This window comes from Heptranchias perlo, chromosome 1 (genome assembly GCF_035084215.1).
Source record: "Heptranchias perlo isolate sHepPer1 chromosome 1, sHepPer1.hap1, whole genome shotgun sequence".
In the NCBI taxonomy this organism is placed as follows: Eukaryota; Metazoa; Chordata; class Chondrichthyes; order Hexanchiformes; family Hexanchidae; genus Heptranchias; species Heptranchias perlo.
Genome location: NC_090325.1, coordinates 138,336,506 through 138,360,970, shown reverse-complemented (window position 1 = coordinate 138,360,970; position 24,465 = coordinate 138,336,506). Strand labels below are relative to the sequence as shown.

At 41.5% G+C, this 24,465-nt stretch overlaps 2 protein-coding genes across 2 annotated transcripts in view; one reads left to right on the top strand and one right to left on the bottom strand.

Annotated features, from left to right (window-relative positions):
* Positions 1 to 4,249, top strand: part of LOC137326457 (caspase-6-like) — a 31,622-nt gene extending 27,373 nt beyond the window's left edge. The window contains exons 7-8 of the mRNA XM_067991570.1: positions 679 to 832; positions 2,761 to 4,249. Of these exons, the coding sequence (XP_067847671.1) occupies positions 679 to 832; positions 2,761 to 2,999 (393 nt within the window). The 3' untranslated portion in view covers positions 3,000 to 4,249. The remainder of the gene's footprint in view (positions 1 to 678; positions 833 to 2,760) is intronic.
* A 4,455-nt stretch (positions 4,250 to 8,704) lies between these two features.
* LOC137326449 (calcium uniporter protein, mitochondrial-like) overlaps positions 8,705 to 24,465 on the bottom strand; it is a 121,915-nt gene continuing 106,154 nt past the window's right edge. Inside the window, exons 5-8 of the mRNA XM_067991559.1 lie at positions 19,287 to 19,447; positions 16,534 to 16,737; positions 13,277 to 13,393; positions 8,705 to 11,332 (exon numbers count right to left, since the gene is read on the bottom strand). Coding sequence (XP_067847660.1) covers positions 11,255 to 11,332; positions 13,277 to 13,393; positions 16,534 to 16,737; positions 19,287 to 19,447 — 560 coding nt within the window. The 3' untranslated portion in view covers positions 8,705 to 11,254. The remainder of the gene's footprint in view (positions 11,333 to 13,276; positions 13,394 to 16,533; positions 16,738 to 19,286; positions 19,448 to 24,465) is intronic.

The following is a 24,465-nucleotide window of genomic DNA, read 5'->3' as shown; positions in this document are numbered from 1 at the left end:
GGTGATGTGTACTCCATGAATAGTGTTGATATAGCTACGGATAACATTGGGAGAGACTTGGAAGTCTTAGAAGATTCAACGTCCAACCACTGCAAGGCAGCAACCAAGAGCTATATAGCAATAGCGTGCAAGTTGGAGGAAGTCATGATTAAACTGTATAGTGCTTTGGTCAGACCACAGAATGAGTACTATGTCCAGTTCTGGGACACGAGAAACTTTCAAGCACTGGAGGCAGTGCATTGAAGAACCACAAGGCTAATCCCTAATGTTATAGGTCAGAGGTTTGAGTTATGAGGAAAGATTGGTGAGACTTGAAAAAAAGTGTTTGAGAGGAGATCTTACATTGTAAACTTAATTTAGAAATTGCACACCATCAATTTTCCAGATTAATAGTGGAAAGTCTCATAATTTCAAGAGTAGAAGAGGAGGGTATGGGTTCCAACTAGTAAAAGAAAAACCTAGGACTGATATCAGTGACCAATATATGGAATGGATTTGTGGATAAAGTAGCAGAGGTGAAAACCCTAAAAGCGAGATAAGGGATATTGCAGTGGGTGCACTGGAGAATCTTTCTGGACTGAGGAAATAAAATGGGCTGAATGGCTTCCCTACCAGTAATTGTGATTTACTCTTTCTATTTTAAACAACTTGATGTTTGATCATCATACTGATTTTCAGGCATGTCGAGGAGACAAACATGATGAGCCAGTGATGCCCAAGGATGAAGTGGATGCAAAAGGGCCAATAATGAATGAAGTGGTTGTTGATGCAGGAACCATGCCCACATTACCTGCCGGTGCAGATTTTGTTATGTGCTATTCAGTAGCTGAAGGTAATAAAATAGAGCAGATTTGGCAAAATAAAGTTAGCACAAGAGACATCAAGCTTGAGTGCATTATTTAATGCTTCCTCATTTGTTCAACTTCTACATACTAATTGGAACTTCTGTCATCCCACAAGGGGAACAAAAATTACTTAACAGCAGTGTTCTTTTAAGAACTTTGAACTATATGTAGGTCATATTACTGTCTCTTCTATCCACCCTCCCCCAAGCTATACAGAGGATCTTATTCTGGGTTGTACCCTTAGTTCTTTTGCCTCCCATTAAAGGCAGATCTCCTTGATGCCTTTCATATAAAAGGATCAATATGTAAGAATTATGGTTCAATATTATTAAGTTCAAACATCTGTGCACAGTGCTACTTGATAGCCATTTGTCAAATACCATAATGACAGTCTAGTGACAACCTTTGAGAAGTCCAGTGTTACAACCTCTGCTGCCTCAAAGTCCCACAAGATCTGCTAATAGTAAATGACTTTTGGAAAATGTTAACTTCTAGATATATTTTAAAGAAAGCCCCAGGCAAAAGCCCAAAAAGGCTCTGTATTTGGATCAAAATGAAATGTGTTTATTGCTAATGTCACAGCAACTTAAAATATTGGCTAGCACCTTTTGGGGCAGGCAAAAAATTGGGCGAGGACCCACGTTTTCTGGTGTTGCTCCTGTGCAAATGTGAGTGGGTACATGGCTCTTTCCTAGAGCAATTCAGAACTAATCCAACTTACCATGTACTCTCCCCATAGTCCTGCATCATCCTACTGCTTCAAATATTACCTGTTATTCCCTTAAGGTGCACTGGTCTCTGCCTCAACCACTCCCAAGAGCAAAATATTCTATGCTCCAGCAACTTTGAGTAAAGAAATCTCATAACCCTTCTCCTCACTGACTATTTTAAATTTATGACCCCTTGTTACTGACTTCCCATTCACCTTATTAAAATCCTTCATAATTTTAAAAACCTCAAATCTCCTTTTACCTTACCTGCAATGAAAATAGTCTCATTGTTGTAAGGGACTCCAACCCTAGCATTATCCTGCTGAAGTTATGTTCTCTTATGGCTTTAATATTCTTTCTCTGATGGGGTGCCCAAAGTTGCATACACCACTCAAAACTGTAGCCAAACCATTGCTGTGTATATATTTATCATTACTTCTTTACTCTTGTATTCTGTGCCCCCAATTATAATACCCAAAATGCTGTTGCCCTTTACATGCATATCACATATTTGAACTTAGATCTTGCTTCATCCACACCTTTCAATGTCTTTCCAGTCAAGTCTGTACTCTCAATCCTTATTTTAGCTGACATTTTTCCACATTAAATTGCAGCTGTCACTTGGATACCATGGTTAGTATTGTAAATTAAAATATACTCTTCCCATTATGGCATAAACTAGTGCATTTGGTTGAGGGAGTTAAACACGAGCCAGAATTTTCTGCTTTTGAGGAAGCCTGGTGCAGCTTGGTACTGTTGAGATTTCTGCACACCCAAATGTGCCTCAGTCTCCAGCAGACATTCCAGGGTTAGGGTATCTTGTGCATGTTAGGGGCTTTTACCTGGGTGCTACAGGGAGAATTGGGTGGATAGACTTGGGCCAGTGACTAGACATATTGATTTTTTTTTTAAAAGGTACATCAGTATGTGCAAGCAATCACCCTGCATTGCTAGCTGCAAAATATGGTCTATTTCTATCATTCACATAGCTTTATAATACACCTGCTAATATACAGGTGGACACATTATACACTCTGGTCACTTCTGGTGGAAAAATCCAAGAGGCAGAACAGTTTACACATGCATAGCAGTGAGGTGATGTAAGTTGAGCTCAGTATCTAGGCCAAGGAGAGAAATATATAAAATTATATTCTACTGCATATCTATTCAGCCTGTATATTCCAAACATTTTCTTCTTACTGTAGGTTTCTACTCTCATCGCGAAACTATAAATGGCTCCTGGTACATTCAGGATTTCTGCAAGTTGCTTGAGAGCCACGGCTCACAGCTTGAGTTCACGGAGCTTCTGACACTGGTGAACAGGAAGGTGTCGCAGCGAAGTGTGCAAAACTGCATGGATCGCAGTGCAATAGGGAAGAAACAAGTTCCTTGTTTTGCCTCAATGCTTACTAAGAAACTGTATTTTAAACCAAAGACTTCATAGCAATCCAGATCAATCCAGGGTTTGTTCTGCTTAGCAGTCTGGTTTATCTTGGCAGAGCCTGTTTTTTTTAAAAAATGGAGTAGTTATTAAAACAAACATTAATGTGCATTTAAACCTCTGAGCTGTGGTAGAACTACTTATTCCAAAAGGTTTCTGTATACACTCTTTCAGCCAGCACAGACATGATTGGCTGAATGGCCTCCTGTGCTATAAATTTGTGATTGGATATGCAACTCTAAGCATACAGCAATGAACAGCAAATCTCTCATTCCAATTAAACACATTTTGGCCACAAATGCCATTTGCTGTAATGTAAAAGAAATACAAAATAATTTTTTAGTTCATTCCCCTCTACCAAATGATGTGGGTAGGTAGTTTTTAATTAAAACGAGTGTCCAATTAAGTAGTTAAAAAAAGGTTGAAATGCTGGTGCTACCTTTAAGCCAGGGTCTTGTACTTTGCTCAATAAGAGATATTTCACTGCTAAGAGAACGGATTCATAATTTTACAAGGACTGTCTCCTGTACTTTGAATTATTGGTGAAGGGTAACATTCTATTTCTTAAAAAACTAGCTTTTTATATGGTCATGACTGCATGCACACATTAAACGTGTGTATTCATTTTGGTGCGATTAAGGCTTTTTTTTTAAAAAAGCATGTTTACATGTGGTTTTTAGATCTGATTTTAAGATGGATTTAGATTCCATTGTTCCTCTCCCCCGCACCCCACCCCCCGCAATATACTCCTTCTCTCGTAAGCTGTGACTCCTTTCCATGGTTCCATAGGCAGCCCCAGTCGTTTGATGTGGTCACACAAGTGGCTATACTTTTTAGTGCGAGCCTACACGCTGAGCTCTGGCAGAGTGTGAGGATATCACAGCTGGCCTTGACCATATCCTCATCAAACAGCAAGGTATGCTCGCCAGACAAAGTAATTGTCCAGTGATCACATTATCTGGCTAACTTCCCCACCTCCCTTTTCCCTTGCCCTGACTGAGGGCATTTGTAGCAAATCTAGTGCCTTGAAACAGAGCCATGAGTTTCACACTAGAAAGTTTTCAGGAATAACATTTTCTTTAGTCCAATCATGCCTTTTAGACTAAGAAAATGCACCACAATTTAAGTATAGCTATGAAATTCTACTATGCATTTGTTTTCCTATGGATCAGACACTGAGTACTTAACTTTCTTGATGTTTGTCGCACTTGTATAATCTTGAATTATTCTAAATAAAAAGTCTTGATCAATTCTGTTTTAGATACTCTTAATTGATAATCATGCACCAGGTACATGATCACATTTACATCCTTTGATACCAATAGCAAATTTGTTGAGTCTATACTTTGCCAGCATTTTTTTATCCTGAGTTAAATTTTAAAGTCATATAGTATCCTTGTAACTCATTATCCCACCAAAGCTTGGCTTCAGAAGTGAAAGAACCTACTCAGACAAAGTCATAAGCAAAATAGTTACTAGGGCAATTAACACAGTCTAACAGGCTCATTAACTATGAACAGGCTAGTGTTATATAAACTGGTATTAGGAAATTTAGATCAGGACTGACTTTAGTTCATTGTTTATTTTATATCTCTACCTGCTCCAAAAAAGATTGCCAAGCCCGATCAGACACAATATAAAGTTGTAAACCTAAACCAGTTCTCAGCAGCACCACTTTCCCAAATAAGGTGCAGTGAGTCCATGCCAGAATATGCCATTTTGCAAAACAGCAACAGTGGTGCAAAAGTAAGCTGGCTTGACCTTAAATTTATTGATACATACTCATTTTTGGGAAAGTACTACTGGTGGACTCAGAAAAAATTGCAAAGTATAATTTTAAATGTGGGAAGAGCAATCTAATTTGCCAGTTCTGATGAAAGGTCAGCCACCTGAAACATTAACTCTGTTTAAGAATATAAGAAATGAGCAAGAGTAGGCCAAAGAGCCTCTCCAGCCTACTCCACCATTCAATCAGATCATAGCTGATCTTCAACCTCAACTCCACTTTCCCACCCTATCCCCATTGCCCTTGATTTCCTTACTGACCTCTCCACAGATGCTTCTTGACCTGCTGAGTGTTTCCAGCATTTTCTGTTTTTATTTCCGATTTCCAGCATCCACAGTATTTTGCTTTCATTTGATATGTTACTGTCTTCCAAATATAGACAACTACAAGCACTGAGAAAGCTAATGATCTAATCTCAATTAGTTTTACAATTGTAGAGGAAAGTGATACTGAACAAAGGTTTACACATTAGATGAAACTTGACACACTTCCCTTGTTCTCAAATGAATTCTAACGGTCAGATGAGGGCAGGGGGAGAGAAGGAGAGAGAAAATCCGACTTGCGCCCAAAACGGGCAAAGTCAGCGGAGTGAGCCCCGAGCCAAATTAGACTTTGGTCCTCATTTAAATGCCATTGGTGAGCTGTGCCCACCAAACCGCAGCTCACCAGGCAAGAGGGTGGGAAATTGGTTTGCCATTATGCAAATCCGGTTGGCAAGTCAGGTTTTGGTGGGTGGGGAAAGAAAGCGATTCAGAGGAGGCCCCCTCAAGCGAACTGGCAGTGGGCTGGAGTGGAGCATTCCTGCTTCTTCTGGGCCCACAAAAATAAACTGAATATATCCTGGGCCTTTTTATGAATGGCTTCCTGCGGTCCCTTTAAGGACCAGTTAGGATGCTCAAGACCTGAAATTAGGTGGAGCTTGCGTAATACAAGCTCTGCCTATTCGGACCTGAATTTCACATTTGAGGTCCTACAACTGGTGTAGGACTCAAATTTAAATATTTAAGGAGGCTAGTGTGTTTCAGGTGCTAAAGGCTGCCGTGCCAATATGGTGCCCATAACACATTGCAATGCAAAATTCAGAGGCCTAACGCCATTAAGTTGAAGACGGATATTTAAAAAGAGGAAAATAACTTCTTTGCTGTCGGTAAATCTAGTTATCATTGTTCAGCAGATGGGCCAGTACTTTCAGAAAGATGATCAAGAATAAGAAAAAATTGAAAGCTAAAATTAAAGAATTGTGACAATGGCAAAAGAAGCCAAAACATCTGTAAATGTGCTAGCACTGTGTTACGGTAACATTAGATTGGTAGAAATGTATGATTGATGCTGTATTCAAAATGGATGTCTTCTAATTTCAAGATGTGGAGATGCCGGTGATGGGCTGGGGTTGGCAAATGTAAAGAATCTTACAACACCAGGTTATAGTCCAACAATTTTATTTGAAAATCACAAGCTTTCGGAGGCTTTCTCCTTCGTCAGGTGAATGTGGAAATCCTTGAACGTTTCGCATTTATAGTCAGAGAACAATACCTGGTGATTACAGATAATCTTTCCAACTGCCCGTTGTCAAGGCAATCAAAGTGTTCAGACAGAGAGGTGTTACCTACAGGACCACCGAATATACAAACGGCCAGAACACAAAACAGAGAGAGAGGGAGAAACATCCGAAAGGAAGAGAAAGACAGAAAATGACCCGTTGTATTAAAAACAGATAACTTTTATTCACTGGTGGGGTTACGTGTAGCGTGACATGAACCCAAGATCCTGTGTATTCGCCCTGCGAATACACAGGATCTGCTCAGACGAGGAGGAACGCGATGGACACCTACAGATGCTGAAAGACACCCTCGTAAGAACGGGATATGACGCTCGACTCGTCGATCGACAGTTCCGACGGGCCACAGCGAAAAATCGCATAGACCTCCTCAGAAGACTAACATGGGACGCAACCAACAGAGTACCCTTCGTCGTCCAGTACTTCCCCGGAGCAGAGAAACTACGCTATGTTCTCCGCAGCCTTCAACATGTCATCGATGATGACGAACACCTCGCTAAGGCCATCCCCACACCTCCACTACTCGCCTTCAAGCAGCCACCCAACCTCAAACAGACCATCATTCGCAGCAAATTACCCAGCTTTCAGGAGAACAGCGTCCACGACACCACACAACCCTGCCACGGCAACCTCTGCAAGACATGCCAGATCATCGACACAGATACCACCATCACACGAGAGGACACCACCCACCAGGTACATGGTTCATACTCCTGTGACTCGGCCAATGTTGTCTACCTCATACGTTGCAGGAAAGGATGCCCCCGGAGCATGGTACATTGGCGAGACCATGCAGACACTGCGACAACGGATGAACGGACACGGCGCAACAATCGCCAGACAGGAGGGTTCCCTCCCAGTCGGGGAACACTTCAGCAGTCAAGGACATTCAGCCACCGATCTTCGGGTAAGCGTTCTCCAAGGCAGCCTTCGAGACACACGACAACGCAAAATCGTCGAGTAGAAATTGATAGCCAAGTTCCGCACCCATGAGGACGGCCTCAACCGGGATCTTGGGTTCATGTCACGCTACACGTAACCCCACCAGCGAAAAAAGTTATCTGTTTTTAATACAACGGGTCATTTTCTGTCTCTCTTCCTTTCGGATGTTTCTCCCTCTCTCTCTGTTTTGTGTTCTGGCCGTTTGTATATTCGGTGGTCCTGTAGGTGACACCTCTCTGTCTGAACACTTTGATTGCCTTGACAACGTGCAGTTGGAATGATTATCTGTAATCACCAGGTATTGTTCTCTGAATATAAATGCGAAACGGTCAAGGATTTCCACATTCACCTGACGAAGGAGATAACCTCCAAAAGCTTGTCATTTTCAAATAAAATTGTTGGACTATAACCTGGTGTTGTCAGATTCTTTATATTCTAATTTCAAGTTATTAAAACCATGTCAATGATGACCACTTATTAATTGCCACTGTTTGCTGACACTGCCAAATAAATTACAAATTAAAATAGAGTTACATATTGGTTCTACGGTCCAAAAGCTAATTTAAATATTTATCACAATGCATGCTAAACCATGGGTTAAGGAATGAATATATTGGGTCAGATTTATTTACATTTACCTGCTCAAAGTTACTAGTTTTGGCACTATTTCAATATTTTGGTAATATTGTATCGACTACGGAACATGTAGTTTAAATTTTCACTCTACCATTGCCGCCCCCCCCCACCAAACAAAAAATAATTTGGGGCATTTAAAAATAAAATCAGTTAAACACTTTGCCTCCATCAATTTGCCCATTGTAGAAATTTCCAAAAGTTAACAAAATCAAATGATTAATGTGCCTATCATTTGGTTTATTTTTCTTCCTGAATAAGGCACAATTAATTTCTTCAGTCTTAGTTAATAGAAGAATGCTTGAAATATACTGGAATAAAACAAAACTACCGTATACGCTAAGTACTGCCGCCTTACAGTAGAATGTCATCCACCTTCCTCTGCGCCCCCACCTCACCCTCAAAGCCACTGGGTAGAGGCGGGGGATAAATTGGAACAAATAGCACCATATTGTGTGTGTTTGAAGTACATTACATTATAGGGGGAAAAAATCAGTTTGCCCTTGTTCATTTTTCATAATTATCACATTACAAAACAGTACGAAAGAGCACAAACAGAATTCTTCCCTTGTTAAATTGGAAGACGAACGGACACTCGTAGAGGTATGGCTACAGCCAGGACACTCGTAGCGGCACGGCTCCAGCCAGGACACTGCATGCTGTGGTACAAGATGCATATTCACAAATCTCATTGTGACAATAGGAGAAAGTAGAAGTCTTCCAAAGACTAAGCAAAATGACTTGACAGTCACAAATATGAAAATTAGGAAACAGCAAAATTGTATGGGTGGTGCAGCATTAGTTTTTATTAAAGCAGAGCAGTCACTTTTTCAGGACATAACCATTTATTTCTACCACTACATTTTCTAGTCAGCATTGAAACCATACTCATGGATTATTGCATTGTTCTAATGTAATCCTTGTTTCATTGCATCTCAAACCCATTAAGAAACCAATAATCACGCTGCTTAATATTTATGTATCAAACAATAACTCTGCTCTGCCTCATGAGCTATAAATGCCAAATAATTGTAAAGCAGTAGAACTATTGCGTCTGATTTGTGCTTCTAAAGTACATAGAAGCATCTTTGTCTGACTAGCAGAAAAAAGTTGGAGGGTGTCCTGAATTCCTGTCTCCCTCTCACGATAAACTAGTGCCAACAGATTTTTTTTTAAAAACTGAACTAGTCAAGTGACTTCAGTTTCAACAGAAATGAACGAAAATCTGATAAGGCCCACCCTTTAACTCAGCTATTGACACCAACCATCACAGTGACAACTATTCCGTGTTAGTCCCTTAGAATGCCACAGGCAAGATTACTCGGCCAGGCATGCTCTTTCCTGGGGCACTGAAAGAATAAGTCAGCAGCGCCTCCTACTTTGATGTGAAAAATGTTTTTACTGTTTGTATTTATGGTGTCAAAATTTATCCTTTTGATTTTGGTTAACTAAAAAAGATACACAGGGTATTTTTAACCAATTAAAAAAATAAGTTCCCATCTTCAAAATGGAATCTGGGTTAAAGTGTTACAAATTAAGGAGAGAGAATGAGGACAATAGGACAAGAAATAGTGTATAATACATGAGTCACACACATGGCCTAAGGGTGCAAGACTTGACAGCAACAAATAAAAACATTTAACTTCCCGTCTGCCATGAAAAAGCAAGGCTTAAAGAAACCGGTTGTAATATGATGCAGCAATAATATAAAAATCAACCAAATGAGTCCATTTGTGGCAGCTAGGTAATGAGCAGAAGCAGCACATGGCCTTAACCTGTTGGCTAAACCATGAGAGGAAAGTAAATTAAAAAACACAATACAGATTCTGAAACCAATTTTTTCAGAACTAAGAGGAAAAAAAGAATAATTTTAAAACAGGGGAGGATATACAAGTGCTTTCATCACTTCACTACATTTGGCACAGACAAATTTTTCATCCATGATTGTTATGAGGCAGAGCAAGTTTAAATACTGCACTTTATATTAGTATAAATAAAGCTGTCTTTATATGCCACCTTTGGTACCAGTGCTTAAAAGGACTGTATCAAGTTGACAGTAATGGAAAAAAGCAAGACAAAAGCGAGAGTGGACTTGCTTAATCTTTTTTTTACATTTCAACAAGTCCAATTCAGCTTTTTTAAAATTAAAAAAAAATGTATTACATGCCTTTTGTTTCCCACCCACAGCAAGTGTCTCAGCTCTTCCCTAAGTAGTAGAGCATGACTGCAACTAGAGGCAAGAGCACATCATATATTTGAAAGTGCATGCAGTGGCTTCCCCCACTACACAATGGTACAAATGAGCAGTCTAATCTTGGCCCACTGTTCAAATCCCATTGGTACTTCAACAATTGGATGCAGTGGAAGGACAGCATCAAGTACCAATGTTAATACAACAAGGATGGACACATGAAAACCTCTCAAAAGCACACCCCGCCTTATCAGATAGAACTCCTTTGACCACCATCCTATTATAATCCAGAGTATTTGACTCCCAAAAACAACATACATTTTACTCTGGTGCAAACTTTCATGTAAGTACATTTACTGTAGTTGCTTCACCTTAAAAAAAAATTGCTCTTCCACCTGCAAAAACCGTTAATCCCGTCACCAGCTAATCATGTTTGTGCAAATGTTGGTACTTCAGCCATTGTATTGATAATTTTACCGTACTGCTGACCTTCCCATTAAAAAGAGCATTCCCTTTGTAATGAAGATCCTGACATTAAAGCTGCAGTTGGAGCAATTTGACCCAATTTGACAAATTTCAAACATTATGTCGTGGACCACACTGCAAGTGCTGCAGTGTAAGAAAATCAATAGAGCTTTTGAACAGACATATCAGGATCGACAATGGGAGGCTGGGGGGCGGGGGGGGGGGGAAAGGTGTGCAGCAATTAGCCAATATAAAATCATGCTCTAATTGAGATATACACTAAACATTGGGTTTCAGCTATCAGGTCAGTTTTACTTCTAGGAAGATGCCCGTAATATGGCCCATTACTCACAAATTATAGGTATACTATAAAGAAACGTTATTTATTAATGAAATTAGTGCTGACCTTGCAGAGTCTGAAAAGTTGAAATATCATGCCATATACAGTTTGTGTGTATTGATAGAGTTTAAATCACATTAGTTTCACAGGCACTTCACTCTCAGAATGCCACAGAGCTGCAAAGAAGTTATTACACAAAAATAAAATCAAGCGTAGACAGAAAGGCAGGTGAACACCACCCTGTAGGCACTGTGATCAGACCTAAATGTCATGCTGGTGATGAGGTCGCACTCATAATGAAGCATGGTCCCAAATTTGTGCCCCCTTCAGCTACAGTTTCATTTTAGTCTTTGCCGTTAAACTGCTGGATTGGAAGTTGCAATTGCAAAGGGTCACGTAGTCGTCGCAGATCCTTTTCCACCTACGAAACAAAGTCACTGGATCAGCAAAACTCAACAACTTGCAATTATACTGCACTTTTAACAGAGAAACATCCTAAAGGTACTTCACAGAAGCTTAAACAGACAAAAACAGATGCCAAGCCAAAGGAGGAGATATTAGGAGGGGTGACCAAAAGTTTGATTAAAGAGGTGGGTTTTAAGGAAAGTCTTTAAAGAGAGGGAGGTTTGGGGATGGAATTCCAGAGCGTGGGACCTATACGGCCAAAGGCACATGCCAATGATGGAGTGAAGGAAGTTGGGGGGGTTGCTGGGGCTGATGCACAAGAGACCACAGTTGGAGGAACGAGGAGTTCTGAGCGAGTTGTAGGGCTGGAGGAGTTGAAGAGATAGGGATGGACAAGGCTGTGAAGGGATTTAAACACAAGGATGTGAATTTGAAATTGGAGGCTATGGGGAATCATGAGTCAATGTAGGTCAATGAGGACAGAGCAGGACTTGGTGCAGGATAGGATAGGGGCAGCAGAATTTTGAATGAGCTGAAGTTTACAGAGCGTGGAGGATGGGAGGCTGGCCTGAAGAGCATCGGAAGAGTCAAGTCCGGAGGTGACAAAAGCATGGATGAGAGTTTTTAAGCAGCCAATGGGCTGAGGCAGGGGCAGAGACAGGCAATATTACGGAGGTTGAAGTAGGCAGCCTTTGTGAAGAGGAGGATATGGGGCACAGAAGCTCAGCTCAGGGCCAAATAGAACACAGGTTGTGAACAGTCAAGTTCAACCTGAGACAATGGCCGGGGAGGGGCTGGAAATGGTGGGAAGAGACGGAGTTTGTACCGAACAAGCAGTCTGACAACACAGACGCTGTGGAGGGGATGAGAGATGGTGGAGGACCCCATATCTTCAGATGATGTCTCCAAAGGGCTTCGGGAGGATGAGAAAGAGAAGGGGGCCAAAGAAAGATCCTTGGGGGATTCTAGAGCTAACAGTGCAGGGGTGGCCATTGCTGAAGATGCTCTGGCTATGATTGGATAGCTAAGCGTGGAAACAAGCAAGGGCAATCCCCCACTGAGCTGACATTGGAGGAGGATAGTGTCAAAGGCTGCAGGGAGGGTAATCATGAATATGGGTAGGAGTGCTTATATGGAGGGAGGGGTTGAGGGAGGTCAGGAGGACAGTGAACTCAGAAAGGGAAAGGTGAGTTACGATGGAGATTGAAATTACCAAGGCTGAGGGAGGAATGGGGAGAGGATATCTTGGAGAAATATCTTGCCCCAGGAAGCTGTGGAAGCTACATCATTAAATAAATTTAAAACAGAAATCGACAGTTTCCTAGAAGTAAAGGGAATTAGGGGTTACGGGGAGCGGGCAGGAAATTGGACATGAATTTAGATTTGAGGTTAGGATCAGATCAGCCATGATCTTATTGAATGGCGGAGCAGGCTCGAGGGGCCGATTGGCCTACTCCTGCTCCTATTTCTTATGTTCTTAAATATGGGATGAGACCTAGGGGAAGTGGTGGAGAACAAGGTTTTTAAAGGAGGCGAGAGGGGTGGGACAGGTATGATGCTCAAAAGAGGAGAAGGTACAAGAGTAGGGTGAGAGACCAAGGTGCAATTTCAAGATAAGTCCATACCACCAATGTGGTGGTTTGGGCAGGACAGGTGGTGGAAAAGTATAGCCAGGCTGGGAGGCTTCTGAGAGAGACAACGTGTCACCACCCATTAGCCAAGTTTCAGTCAAAGCTATGCTATTAATGCAATCGTCCAAATTTGTGGATACCAAGGGCCTTGTTTGCATGGACATTCTAGAGGGAAATGTAAAGAGGGATGGTGATTGTTGATCTCCTGGCAGAGACTGAGGGAGCAGTGGTGAATGGGATGAGCAGGACAGGAAGGTAGTTGTTAAGACTCCTTAGTAATCAAACAATTCATGCACAATAGTTATCTTTTGAGCATGATGCTGCCTAACCTCAGCCAGCTCCTCCTTGATTTTGTTGTACTTCTCTACATCAAATCTGTGTCTTTTGGCTCCTCGATGAAAGTAATGAAGGAACTGTCTGTCTTTTATATCAGGATAAACACAATCCTAAAGGAGAGAGATACAATTCAAGTAAATGCAAAAAATGTAAATAATCTGGATACAATGCCAAGTAACATTTACCATTACTGTCCCTTTATTTACAGAGCTGTAACCGCGACCTTATACCCCTAGCTGTTACATTTCGACTTTTCTTTCATATGCCATAAATTCCAATTAGATTATGGACCCAACACCATTTTATTTGCACTGGTAGGTATTGCCAGTTTGTATGAGAATTTACAAGATGTGCTGAAGTTTTTCAGCTGATTCTATAGTCCCAGCAAGGAGCCATGCTTACAGGTGCACAGGTCATGATTTTTCACCCTTTAAATTTAATAGGCAGAAAAATCTCCATGAACACAGCTCTCTACTGGGAGCATGGAATCAGCACTATGTGCGCTCCATAAGTAGCAGCAGAAGAATGTAGGTATAAGTAAAGACCTTTCAGCTCATCCATCTTGCTCAGTCATTTAGCTTTGGGTTGAGGACCCAATCTGACCACTCTACTTACTCAAAACCCATAATCCTTTACTTCATGCTGAATCAAGAGTTATTGCAGTTCTTCTTCAAATACTTCAACCAAACCAGCATCCTCTAAAGCAGGTAGCAGTCACTTCTCTAAATCAATAACCATGAGCAAAGTAGTTATCCTTAAAGGACAGGGTTTGGGGTGAGGAAATATAAATGACTTCCTTCATACTAAAAAAATCTTACCTTGCAGGAGGTATAATTTGTAACATTCTTTCTCTAATGCCCTGGACCAAATATTTACCAGTTCAGATCACTCCTCAGAAGATTTAGATTACAGGTGTATCAGGGGGCAGTTCCAAGGGAAAACACAGAAGTTGATGGTTTGAGACTAGCAAGAACTTCAGACTAGAGATTCCTAAACCCGGAAAAGGTAGCATCGGGTGAATATATAGTACTGACTCTTGTGGCTCAGTCACTTCCAGATCAGCACCCAGGTTGGTCGTCAATGCTCTAATATAACAATACTCGTGCCATCGGAGCAGTTCACTGGTGCGGTTTCTTTCATTTATAATATTGTCCTCTGCTACCCTGGTTTCTGACAAAAGCCCTCTTTTTATCCATGCTATTGATTCCCTTTGTTATTTTATAGGGCAGTCATATTTTCCATTGCTGTGAGGCAGTTTTGGCTTCGCATCAATACAAAATCAGATCATGTGTCCTTAATTGCTCACGATCCCTAGTCCTCTCACTGCATGATGGCTGAATCACTACATATTGATCTCCCCGAGTATTACCATCAAAAGGTTGAATTGTACCCCCTCGTCCACTTAAATCCTTTTATCCCCCTCCTAATGGGAATAGGTTTAATTTCCTTAAACTCTCTTCATAGCTCAATAATATAAAGCCTGGAATCAACTTTGTTGCTTTTCTCTGAAAGGCACCTGGTGTGTGAGGCGGAAGTAAGCGTAAAAGAGAACTCCCATGTGATCAATTAAGTGACTGGCTCCATTATATCCCAGGAGTAGATCCACCACGTTAACCAGGCCAGTGCTCCAGAGGTGTTTTCCCCCACCTCTATACGGTATATTTCACAATTCACGCAATATATAAATAAAATTATAGACCAGTTAGCCTAACATCTGTTGTGGGGAAAATGTTGGAGTCTATAACTAAGGATAGGGTGACTGAACACCGAGAATTTTCAGTTAATCAGGGAGAGCGAGCATGGATTTGTGAAAGGTAGGTCATGCCTGACAAACCTGATTGAATTTTTTGAAGAGGTGACTAAAGTAGTGGACAGGGGAATGTCAATGGATGTTATTTATATGGACTTCCAGAAGGCATTTGATAAGGTCCCACATAAGAGACTGTTAGCTAAGATAGAAGCCCATGGAATGGAGGGAAAAGTACGGACTTGGTTAGGAAGTTGGCTGAGCGAAAGGCGACAGGAGTAGGGATAATGGGTAAGTATTCACATTGGCAGGATGTGACTAGTGGAGTCCCGCAGGGATCTGTCTTGGGGCCTCAATTATTCACAATATTTATTAACAACTTAGATGAAGGCATAGAAAGTCTCATATCTAAGTTTGCCGATGACACAAAGATTGGTGGCATTGTAAGCAGTGTAGATGAAAACATAAAATTACAAAGCGATATTGATAGATTAGGTGAATGGGCAAAACTGTGGCAAATGGAATTCAATGTAGACAAATGTGAGGTCATCCACTTTGGATCAAAAAAGGATAGAACAGGGTACTTTCTAAAAAAAAGTGGATGTCCAAAGGGACTTAAGGGTTCAGGTACATAGATCATTGAAGTGTCATGAACAGGTGCAGAAAATATTCAAGAAGGCAAATGGAATGCTGGCCTTTATATCTAGAGGACTAGAGTACAAGGGGGCAGAAGTTATGCTGCAGGTATACAAAACCCTGGTTAGACCGCTCCTGGAGTACTGTGAGCAGTTCTGGGCACCGCACCTTCGGAAGGACATATTGGCCTTGGAGGGAGTGCAGCGTAGGTATACTAGAATGATACCCGGACTTCAAGGGTTAAGTTACGAGGAGAGATTACACAAATTGGGGTTGTATTCTCTAGAGTTTAGAAGGTTAAGGGGTGATCTGATCGAAGTTTATAAGATATTAAGGGGAACGGATAGGGTGGATAGAGAGAAACTATTTCCGCTGGTTGGGGATTCTAGGAGTAGGGGGCAGAGTCTAAAAATTAGAGCCAGACCTTTCAGGAGCGAGATTAGAAAACATTTCTACACACAAAGGGTGGTAGAAGTTTGGAACTCTCTTCCGCAAACGGCAATTGATACTAGCTTAATTGCTAAATTTAAAATCTGAGATAGATAGCTTTTTGGCAATCAAAGGTATTAAGGGATATGGGCCAAAGGCGGGTATATGGAGTTAGATCACAGATCAGCCATGATCTTATCAAATGGCGAAGCAGGCACGAGGGGCTGAATGGCCTACTCCTGTTCCTATGTTCCTAAAAAAAACCACCAAGGGAAAGGGCCAGTTCTTGAGACCGAGAACCTGATCACTTATTTTTTTTTATAACTAAGACACAAATATAAAGATACGAAATGTAGCTTTTTTATTATTTACATATTTAGACATAAATGTACACTTTTGAATGTAGATTAAAAATTGCACTTCTAATGTTATAGTTACCTGGCGTGTGAGGAGGAAGTAAGCATAAAAGGCCAGAGAGCTCCCATATGTGATGAAGTAAGTGACTGGCTCCATTATATCCCAGGAGTAGACCCACCACGTTAACCAGGCCAGTGCTCCAGCTTGAGTGGACATAAGAGCTAAACCAGTCCACATTAATCTATTGGATTTAGCTTCGGCCTTCAAAAATAACTGAGACTTTATCTAGAGACACAAAAGTTATAGTTACATAATGGTCTTCTTGAATTGATCATACTCTACTTACAAAGATGGTGATCTCCCAACACCCTGCAGCAGAGGCCCACATTTTCCATTGGTTTTATGTCGGCTGCCAGAAAAAAGTACTTCTGTGGTGGTGTGCTGCAGAACACGCTTAGCCTGTCAGTGCGTTCATATCATAGCATAAAACTATGTCACGACACGAGCATGTTTAGTGCTGTGGAATGAGTCAATGTTTGTTTGAACCACAACTATATGTGACTGAGTTAACCTGTGTTCCTCGACAAATGTGGTAGATGAAAGGCATGATGGAGTTACACTGTTGCTTGTATGATAGGAGAGCCAGAATCGGCTGGTCAGACACGAGCTGTATCTTTTCTCCTTTGAGCAATCAAATCCCATTAATGTTAATGTAGTCCTTACATCAATTCCAAAATGCTATGCGTAGGTGTTAACTGTCAAGTAATAATTGATTTTTAAAAATTTTTCAGAATATACAAGACATCATAGCGATTGAAAGATGTTTCTAATCACCTTCTGCAAATGACCAAGAATGAATAAGCTCTCATACATCATTCTAATTAGTCAAAAGTCACTAAGCCAAGGTGTTCTTAGCCATTATTTAGTATTAATTTTACTATTATAGAACATGCAACACTCTACATTGCCTATGTCGCATTGCTGGCAATCTCTGAGCACATTCTGTGTATAGTTGATACTTCATAAGAAACTTGTCAGATGAGATGGATTTGGTCAGAGGCACTTTCAACTGCAGACACTAATCTGCTTCTATTCAGCATCCTTGCAGCATCATTTGATACTGAAACACTTCTGCTACTGATGTCATCAAATTTACCATCATATTATACTTCATTGGCCTCAAAATCTGACCAATGTTGCTCAGTTCTGCTTAGTGTAGGCTTCTATTCTGAACCCGGAAGCAGCATTTATGTACATCACAAAAACTCAATGCGAGATAATATATTAAGTGGCAAACCTTGCTAGGCATGAGACTGTTTTAAAAATAAATACGGTTCATGTGGACAACATAGGTTTCATTGAGCTAACAGGAAAACAGGATGCGAAGAAAGGCAAACAAGTGAAAACAAAAGATCATTTCAGTGATTCAACAGCATAGCAGGAAAGTAACAAATATGGTAACAGTTGAGTCTGGTCACCTGAATACTTTTTACATTGTGGGATTCCTTGCTAATAACTGAACTTTCCACATGAATATTCACAGGTGTGAGAGAAGATAAAGAGAGAAGACTTAGAGATGGATCTGACAACACACGAGATGCCTATGGGTGCTGTGTTGGCCCTGCTTCCATTGCTGAATGACCTGCAGACACACCAGCAGCAATACACACACCAGCAGCAATACACACACCAGCAGCAATACACACACCAGCAGCAATACACACACCAGCAGCAATACACACCATTTCCTGTTTTTGTTATTTCCCAGCATTCAAAGACACAATATTTATTTTATCCACCACAGAGGTTGAGTGGTCTCTGATGGTATTTGAGCCCTAGATCTTCTGGTTTGGCTTTCAGTTCTCATACAACTGAGCTCCCCACCCTGGATAGATGGGGCACATAATGAAGATGAGGTATATCAGGCAATGTGGTACAATTATTGCTAGATGATATTGCCATGTAATTTATTGGAGTTAATAAGGTCTTGGACTATGTTTATGGAACAAAATCTACTTTAAACCAAAAGTATTTAAAAACAGTTACTATAATCAAGATGCTTCAAGTCAGTAGGCTGTTAAACCAAGATTGTTGAGCTAACAGTAACAGGCTGTTAATCCAACTCCTTTTACCACTCAATGTAAACGTCACAAGGTAGAAACATAAAAGTAATTAAAAAACAATGTATATTAAGTGGGAAATCATGGTAATCCACATAAGGGTTAATGAAAGTGTCAGTTATTAGCAGGGAACCACTCAATGTAAATACTTGGAGAAGGTTACCACTTGAGAAGTGTAAACAATTTTACAACACCAAGTTATAGTCCAGCAATTTTATTTTAAATTCACAAGCTTTCGGAGGCTTCCTCCTTCGTCAGGTGAACGTGACAAGGCAACAGGTGTCTTTAGGTCAGAAAGACAAGGTGTAAACAGCATTTATATCCTGCCATAGTTTTTCCTGAAGTGGAGAGCTCTAAGACAGTCCACACGAGCTAGATTTTTAATTATGTTATCAAGATCAGAAACTCTCCAATCAGATAACTTTGATTTTCTCAAGGCACCTACTGCCTTGTTGAAGGATATGCATGTATTTTATGTCAAAGAATATGTTGAAAGATAAGTGATGGTCAATTAAGCAAGGTGTTGAAAGCTGGAATTAATTATACGCAGCAAGTTCCATTGTGAAAAAAACACAGGCTGGAATATATATGTCGGAACGAGAAACGCTGTTTGGTGCATTTTTTGATAAACAATTCGGGGACAAATCTGTAGACAATATTAGATTTTCAAAGTGATCACAAATGGTTAGTCACAAACTGTTATAAATCATGGACCTGTTCAAGATACTGCAGCTCTCCATTCAGATTTTCCAGTTTCTCCAGCAATTCCCCCTCTCTGTGCAATTGGTGATCTTCTGCATGTAGTGCTACGTAAAGCCTATGAACCAGGTTCTTTACATCGTCCATTTCTATAGAATGCTCGCTGCTTACTCTGTCTAAGGAATCAGAAAGAGAACATACAACACAGAATTAACACATAGCCCAGACCCTCAAAGCAGCACATCAGTTTTTCAAAACTATGTTACGTACTGTAAGATTTGAAGAGGCTTTTGATGTTCACCAATAGTAAGACGTACTGAAGAAACTTGGGGAATGTAGGGAAACAGACCATTGATCTCCAGATGTAAGGAGTCTTACAACACCAGGTTATAGTCCAACAGCTTTATTTAAAATCACAAGCTTTCGGAGGCTTCCTCCTTCGTCACCTGAATAATGCAGTGGGATATTTCACGGCCACCTGAAAGGACAGACGGCACCTCAGTTTAATGTCTCATCGACAAGACGGCTCTTCTGATAGTGCAGTACTGAGGAAATGCTGCACTGAGGGGTCAGCCTAGATTATCTGCTCAAGTCTCAGGAGTGGGGCTTGAATCCACAACCTTCTGACTCAGATGCGAGAGTGCTACCACTGTACCATGGCTGACACCTCATCTCCCTCCCTCCACATCAAAGGAAACCCTAAGATAGGTGCTGCCAATTACCACACTCACCTGACGAAGGAGAAAGCCTCCAAAAGCTTGTGATTTTCAAATAAAACTGTTAGACTATAACCTGGTGTTGTAAGATTCCTTACATTTGTACACCCCAGTCCATCACCGGCATCTCCACATCATACCTTATCTTTGTATATTAAAGTATTTTTTTTATTAAATTGAGACATGAAAATATGACAGAACATGTCATCTGCAGAAGTTACTTTGTGTTATTTGAGGGTGGGATGTGGGAAAATGGTGCTCTGTCATCAAGTGTCAACTTCTAATACCATTACTGCTAAAAGCACTTTGCAAAATTTTTGAACCAAACTCTCAAAGTTAAAGCCATTAAACCACTATCATTTGAAAAAAAACAAACACAGGCCATGTCCACAGTGACTACCACTTGTACACAAGGTGTAGTGTAATTTAAATATTAACCCATGGAAAGATTTCTACTGTCATTAAGCAACATCAAAGTATAATCTTCTTTACTGAAGTATAATGTCTAGCTATTATTTATATTAATTGCTCCCACAGTGGGTGATATTTAGATCTTTACAATGGAGGATGGAACAGTAATTACAGAAAATGCTGGAGAAGCTCAGCAAGTCAGGCAGAATCTGTGGAGAAAGAAACAGAGTTAACATTTCAGGTCAATGACCCTTCGTCAGAACTGGAAGATGATAAAAGAGTTAAAGTTTTTAAGTAAGTACAGGGAAAGGGGGGGAGGGGGGGGGAAGGTCTGTGTTAGGGTAGAGGGCAAAAGTGATTCAATGACAAAAGGGATGATGGTGCAAGGGAAGGAAGGTGATAACGGGACAGGTTAAAAAACAAAAGATTGGTCAGGAGTAGCTGTAAATGGCAGTAGCAGAACCATTACCAGCACTGACTGACCGAAAAAATGGGAGCAGTGGTTATGATCTGAAGTTATTGAAATCAGTGTCGAGTCTGGAAGGTTGTAAAGTGCCGAAAGATGAGTTGCTGTTCCTCGAACTTCATTGGGATAGTGTAAGAGGCCGAAGACAGAGGTCAGAGTGGAAGTGGGACGAGGAATTAAAATGGCAAGCGACCGGCAGGTCAGGGTCACGCTTGCGGACAGAGCGGAGGTGTTCAGCAAAGTGATCACCCAGTCTGCGTTTGGTCTCCCCAATGTAGAGGAGACCGCATTGTGAGCAGTGAATACAGTATATACTAAATTGAAAGTACAACAAGTAAACCGCTGATTCACCTGGAAGGAGTGTTTGGGGCCCTGGACGGTGGGAAGGGAGGAGGTGAAAGGGCAGGTGTTGCATCTCCTGCGCTCACACGGGAAGGTGCCGTGGGGAGGAGAGCGGGTGTTGGAAGAGTGGACCAGAGTGTCGCGGATGGAGCGGTCCCTTCGGAATGCTGAAAGAGGTGAGGAAGATGTGTTTGTTGGTGGGATGGCACCGGAGGTGATGGCAATGGCAGGGCCCTCCACTGTAGTTGACAGGGCCCTCAACCGGGTCCGTCCTATTTCCCGCACTTCTGCCCTCACCCCTTCCCTTCCCTCCCAGAACCATGATAGGGCCCCCCTTGTCCTCACCTTCCACCCCACCAGCCTCCACATTCAACGTATCGTCCTCTGCCATTTCCACCACCTCCATTGAATCATAGAAAGTTATGCCACAGCTGGAAGCCATTCGGCCCGTCATGTCTGTGCCAGTCGAAAAAAGAACTATCCAGCTTAATTCCACTTTTCAGCACTTGGTCCGTAGCCCTGTAGGTTACGGCACTTCAAGTGCACATCCAAGTACTTTTTAAAATGAGTTGAGGGTTTCTGCCTCCACCACCCTTTCAGGCAGTGAGTTCCAGACCCCCACCACCCTCTGGGTGAAAAGATTTCTCCTCAGCTCCCCTCTAATCCTTCTACCAATTACTTTAAATTTATGCCCCCTGGTCACTGACCCCTCTGCTAAGGGAAATACGTCCTCCCTATCTACTCTATCTAGTCCCGTCATAATTTTATACACCTCAATTAAATTTCCCCTCAGCGTCCTTTGTTCCGAAGAAAACAACCCCAGCCTATCCAATCTTTCCTCATAGCTAAAATCCCCAGCCCTGGCAACATCCTCATAAATCTTCTCTGTACCCTCTCTAGGGCAATTACATCTTTCCTATAATGTGATGACCAGTACTGTACACAGTACTCAAGCTGTGGCCTAACCAATGTTTTAAACAGTTCTAGCAGAACCTCCCTGCTCTTATATTCTATGCCTCGGCTAATAAAGGAAAGTATCCCGTATGCCTTTTTAACCACCTTATCTATCTGTCCTGTTACCTTCAGGGAACTGTGGACATGCACTCCAAGGTTCCTTTGTTCCTCTACACCTCAGTATCCTCCCATTTATTGTGTACTCCCTTGCCTTATTTGCCCTCCGCAAATGCATTACCTCACACTTCTCTGGATTGAATTCCACTTGCCATTTTTCTGCTCACCTGACCAGTCCATTGATATCTTCCTGCAGTCTGCAGCTTTCCTCCTCACTATCAACCACAAGGCCAATTTTTGTATCATATGCAAACTTCTTGATCAAGCCTCACTTTCAAGTCCAGATCATTAATATATACCACAAAAAGCAAGGGACCGAGTACTGAGCCTTACAGAACCCCACTGGAAACAGCCTTCCAGTCACAAAAACACCCATTGACCATTACCCTTTGCTTTCTGCCACTGAGCCAATTTTGGATCCAACTAGCCACTTTCCCTTGGATCCCATGTGCTTGTACTTTTTTGACCAGTCTGCCATGCAGGACCTTGTCAAAAGCCTTGCTAAAATCCATGTACACTAGATCAAACGCGTTACCCTCATCGGCTCTCCTTGTTGCCTCCTCAAAAAATTCAATCAAGTTAGTCAGACACGACCTTCCTTTAACAAATCCATGCTAACTGTCCTTGATTAACCCGTGCCTTTCTAAATGACGATTTATGCTGCCCTCAGAATTGATTCCAATAATTTGCCCACCACCGAGGTTAGACTGATTGGCCTATAATTGCTCAGTCTACCTCTTTCTCCTTTTTTAAACAACGGTACAACACTAGCAGTCCTCCAATCCTCTGGCACCACGCCTGTAGCCAGGGAGGATCGGAAAATGATGGTCAAAGCCTCATTTCCTCCCTTGCTTCTCAGCAGCCTGGGATACATTTCATATGGGTCTGGCGATTTATCTACTTTCAAAGTTGCTAATCCCCTTAATACTTCCTCTCTCACTATGTTTATCCCATCCAATATTTCACACTCCTCCTCCTTAACTACAATGTCTGCATCGTCCCCCTCTTTTGTGAAAACAGACGTAAAGTATTCATTAAGAACCGTACCCACCATCTTCCACCTCCACACAAACATTTTTGTGTTTTCCTTAATTTTACTTGCCAGTATATTTTTCAAGCCCTCTCTTTGCTGTGCTAATTTCTGCAGTATTGAGCTCTTGGTGTCTGACATATGATTCCCTTTTTTGCCTTATCTTACCCTGTATGTTCCTTGTCATCCAGAGGGCTCTAGATTTGGCAGCCCTGCCCTTTTTCTTTGTGGGAACATGTTTACTCTGAACTGCTTGAATGCCTGCCACTGCTCTGACACTAATTTACCTTCAAATAGCTGTTTCCAGTCCACTTTTGCTAAACCACTTCTCAGCTTAGTAAAATTGGCCTTTCCCCAATTTAGAACTTTAACTCCTGTTCTATATTTGTCCTTTTCCATAACTATGTTAAATCTAACTGAATTATGATCATTACCACCAAAATGCTCGCCCACTGATTCTCCTTCCACCTGCCCAGCTTCATTCCCTAAAACTAAATCCAGCACTGCCCCCGCTCTTGTTGGGCTTGCAACGTACTGGCTAAAAAGGTTCTCCTGAGGGCAATTTACGAATTCTGCGCCATCTATATCTTTTGCACTGATTGTATCCCAGTTAATATTAGGGTAGTTGAAATCCCCTATCCCTGCCCTATTGTTTTTGCACCTCAGAAATTTGCCTACATATTTGCTCTTCTATCTCCATCTGAATGTTTGGGGGTCTATAGTACACTCCTAGCAGTATGACTGCCCCCTTTTTGTTCTTTAAAATATGGCCTCCAGCACGATCCCACCACCAAAGTCATCTTTCTCTCCCCTCCCCTTTCAGAATTCCGAAGGGCTGCTAGTCCTTAGCTTCTACTTTTGTTCCCTCCCTAATTTTCTTTCCTGCCTCGACTACACTTCAAAAGTACTTCATTGGCTGTGAAACACTTTGGGAAGTCCTGAGGTTGTGATAGGCATTATGAAAATGCAAGGTCTTTCTTTCCTCGAGACATTAACTTCTCATTAAGGTATGATTCCACAAGTGTGAGTTACCCTCGAGTATCATGCCAAAGTGTCTATTATTTATGTGTGAGCCTGTTGACAAACTATTTGATTCTAGGGACATTACAGCCAAGTGTCCAAAAGCACGTTCTTCCAGTGGGGTTTCTGGATAACTCA